This window comes from Solanum stenotomum, chromosome 9 (genome assembly GCF_019186545.1).
Source record: "Solanum stenotomum isolate F172 chromosome 9, ASM1918654v1, whole genome shotgun sequence".
NCBI classification, from domain to species: Eukaryota; Viridiplantae; Streptophyta; class Magnoliopsida; order Solanales; family Solanaceae; genus Solanum; species Solanum stenotomum.
In genome coordinates, this window is record NC_064290.1 from 9,888,391 (window position 1) to 9,891,965 (window position 3,575).

General features: G+C 33.3%; 1 protein-coding gene across 1 annotated transcript; it reads right to left on the reverse strand.

Moving 5' to 3' along the window:
- Positions 1–1,572: 1,572 nt before the first annotated feature.
- Positions 1,573–3,268, reverse strand: LOC125877253 (benzaldehyde dehydrogenase, mitochondrial-like). Its single transcript, XM_049558601.1, has 6 exons — positions 3,176–3,268; positions 2,778–2,834; positions 2,557–2,694; positions 2,266–2,304; positions 2,119–2,180; positions 1,573–2,030 (listed from the first exon to the last, which is right to left on the reverse strand). The coding sequence occupies exons 1-6, from the start codon at positions 3,266–3,268 to the stop codon at positions 1,757–1,759; spliced, it is 663 nt and encodes a 220-aa protein (XP_049414558.1). The 3' UTR covers positions 1,573–1,756.
- Between the last annotated feature and the right edge of the window lie 307 nt (positions 3,269–3,575).

Sequence of the window (3,575 nt, forward strand, 5' to 3'; positions counted from 1 at the left end):
ATATTCTTAATTTTGTGACCAAGATCATCGTTAATTTCATGAGAACTCCAGCTTCGACTATCATCAATCACCTTCTCTTTTGGATTGTTGTCTTCATCGTTAACAATATTATTATGAGGGTGGTGGAAGGAAAACATACTAGTATCGTATAAATTATAGGAACCACATATTATAAGTATTAAATAACATCTTATCCCTTCTAGTTTTCTATTTACCAAAAATCTCTTAAAAATGATGTTTGCGGGATACATAGCGTTGTAGACGGGATACATTAGGTTTGATACATAGCAGGATACATAGCGTTGTGCACGGGATACATAGCGTTTGATACATTGGGATACATAGGTAAAATAAGGAATTTTTGAAATTTTTGAAATAAGTAGGGATAAATGGATATTAAGGTAAGTAAAGGAGTGTAGTTAAGTAATTTGTCCTTTTTTAACATTGAATTTGTTATTTTTAGAAGGAATGATGTTTTTGGTCTATTTAAATAGTTAGAGGATATTTTTGAGCAAAACATATAACGACTAGTGCATAATTTTGACCCCAAAATATAATAGTGTAAATTTGACTGATATTAAATAGTTGTGAGGTTCCTTTTTGTTTTTCCCCTAAGGCACACAACACAATATATAATGTTTTCTTAATCTCACGTTGACTAGCTATAAACACACATACACAATACATACTATTATCAACAACAACAACAAAAGTCACACACACAAAATATGATCTTCAATTTGTTGGAGTTCAAGTTGACTAGTTTCAACTCACAAAAATGCACATAATTCACAACATGATCTTTGCTTCAACTCATGCTGACTAGTTTAAAACACACACAAACTACACAAACACATAAACACAAATACACTAACACATAGACACACAAGAAATTACTATCCAAATTGTGTATGAGAATTGGATTCTTAGGCCTATAAGAAGCTTCTTTACCTTGTTGGTTAGACACACACAATTCACATAGCAAACAAAGCAAGAACAACAAGAAGAGAGCAAAAGAAAGATGGCAGATAAGGAAAGCAAAGGGAAGGGAAAAGCAGAGAAAATCGGAGAAAGCAAAAGTGGCGTATTTCCGTTCACTCCTAAGAAAGGAAGTGTAATTCCTAAAGAGAAAAAACATGTTTCCACCATGATGGGTGAGAAAATTGGTCACTCTATTGTTTCCTTTGTAAAGAATAGCAAAAACAAGATCAACCATCATGAATGATACTTAACGATACAAACCAGAAATAGTTCCAACAAAATATTTTATGGATAATATTTTCCGTCATACCAAACACACCAGTAATCTTATTCTTTCCAAACATTACACTTGTAATATGTGTCTCATTTTTATTCTGTACTGCCATTTGTTGTACCAAAGTGTCTAGGATGTCCGCGGTTATACCACAATGTTCAGTATTGCATTTTCATATGCTTTTGTGTGAGATTCACCCTATAACTGAATAAGTTGTTCTGTTCTCAGAATTTCAATAAGATTGGCTTTACACTTTAGATCTTCATCGGGAATTCGGGATAGATAAAACATATACACAAGGAGAATATATAAGAGGAGAAATGATGTTGACAACGAATTTAATAAAACTAGTTGCATATTGACATCAAATGCAGTTTGTATATAAAAGAAGTTTTGAAAGAAAACCAACATTTATCGTCATCAACATCATAAACTAGAGCAATTTGATATCATGATATATGGTTTAGTTTTATTTGTAAAAATTGCTTAGGAGTATTATGTTTATAACCATGCTGGATTCTTCAATGGTGTCACAACTGCCTTCACTTGCAAGTAATTCCTGAGATCATATTCTCCCTTTTCTCTTCTCTGACCACTCATCTTATAGCCACCAAAAGGAATTGTAGCATCAAACGTATCAAAGCAATTAATCCATACCGTCCCAACTCTCAAGGCTCGTGCCAAGGTGTTTGCAGTGTCAATATTCTGCGAAAATACTCCAGCAGCTAGACCATACCGAGAACTATTAGCTCTCCGTACCACTTCATCAAGATCCCTGTAATGAACAAATGCATACCATAAATAGAAGTTGATAATAAAGCTCCACGTACTGTTAACATATATATTGGATCGTTCTCACATACTTAAATTTTAAGATGGACTGTACTGGACCAAATATCTCATCTTGTGCAATCAGCATATCATCCTGACAATTGTACAATTTGTTAGTTATGGCAATTTATGGACGTTGATGCTATAAATCATGTCTATTAAAGTGAAAATGTATATACCTTAACATTAGAGAAGACGGTGGGCTTAATATAGTAGCCCTTTTACCAAATTGCTCACCCAGTTTCAAGAGTAGCTCCACTATCGACACCAGATCTAATGTACTTCATGATCTTATCAAACTGTTTTGAATCAATCTGTTGTGACAGGAAAACTCTTATGTATAGTATTATTACCTTAAGAAAAAGACTTACAAGGAAGGAAATATGGTTTGTTTTTCGTCGCACAGGTTTAATACATTGGTTTCCAGCATTTTAGATAAGAATGTGGATTAGTTAGGAGATCATCAATACCTGAGGACCCTGCTCTGTGCCTGATTTAAACGGATCACCAACTACTCGTTTCAAGGCGCGTGCTTTTGCCTTCTCCAGAAATTCATCATAGATTTTCTCGTGAACATAGGTCCGAGAGCCAGCACAACAACATTGGCCCTTTAAAATGTATGTCATAGGTGTTAGTATCTAACATGAACCTGACCAATACCCAATGAAGAAATATAGATAGGAAATAGTACCTGATTAAAGAAGAGAGCAAAGTGAGCTTGTTCAACGGCTGTATCAATATCAGCATCCTCACAAACGATAAAAGGGGATTGTCACATGAAATAAAACAGAGAAAATACTTTGTATAATATTATCATCTAGAGATGTGCACACTCGCATTAAGCATATGAATTTTGGGAATTGACCCCTCATTACGTTTTGGATAAAAAATTACCTCTGAATTATTATCTCATTTTAAATAGTTCAACGGTAAAATAGATCCATTTTTTTGTTGTTTTGGAGAAACTGTTAGAAGGAAAAAGTTTTTTCAGTTCATTTAAATAGTTAGAACCTAGAGGGTATTTTTGAGCCAAAAATATAATGACGAGAACCTTTTAACTAAAAAAATATAATGAAAGATAAATTTGACCGATTTTAATTTGTTGTTTCCACCATGATGGGTGAGAAAATTGGTCACTCTGTTGTTTCCTTTGTCAAGAATAGCAAAAACAAGATCAACCATCATGAATGATACATAACGATACAAATCAGAAATAGTTCCAACAAAATATTTTCCGTCATACCAAACACACCAATTTCACACTTGTAATATGTGTCTCATTTTTATTCTGTACTACTTTTTGTTCTACTAAGGTGTCTAGGAGGTCCCCTGTATACCACAATGTTCAATATTGTATTTGTATATGCTTTTGTGTTATTGAATTCTACGTTATAGTTCAGATCTTCATCAAAATAGATAAAACACATGATACACAAGGAGTGAATATAAGAGGAGAAATGACGTTGATAACGAATTTAATAAAACTAGT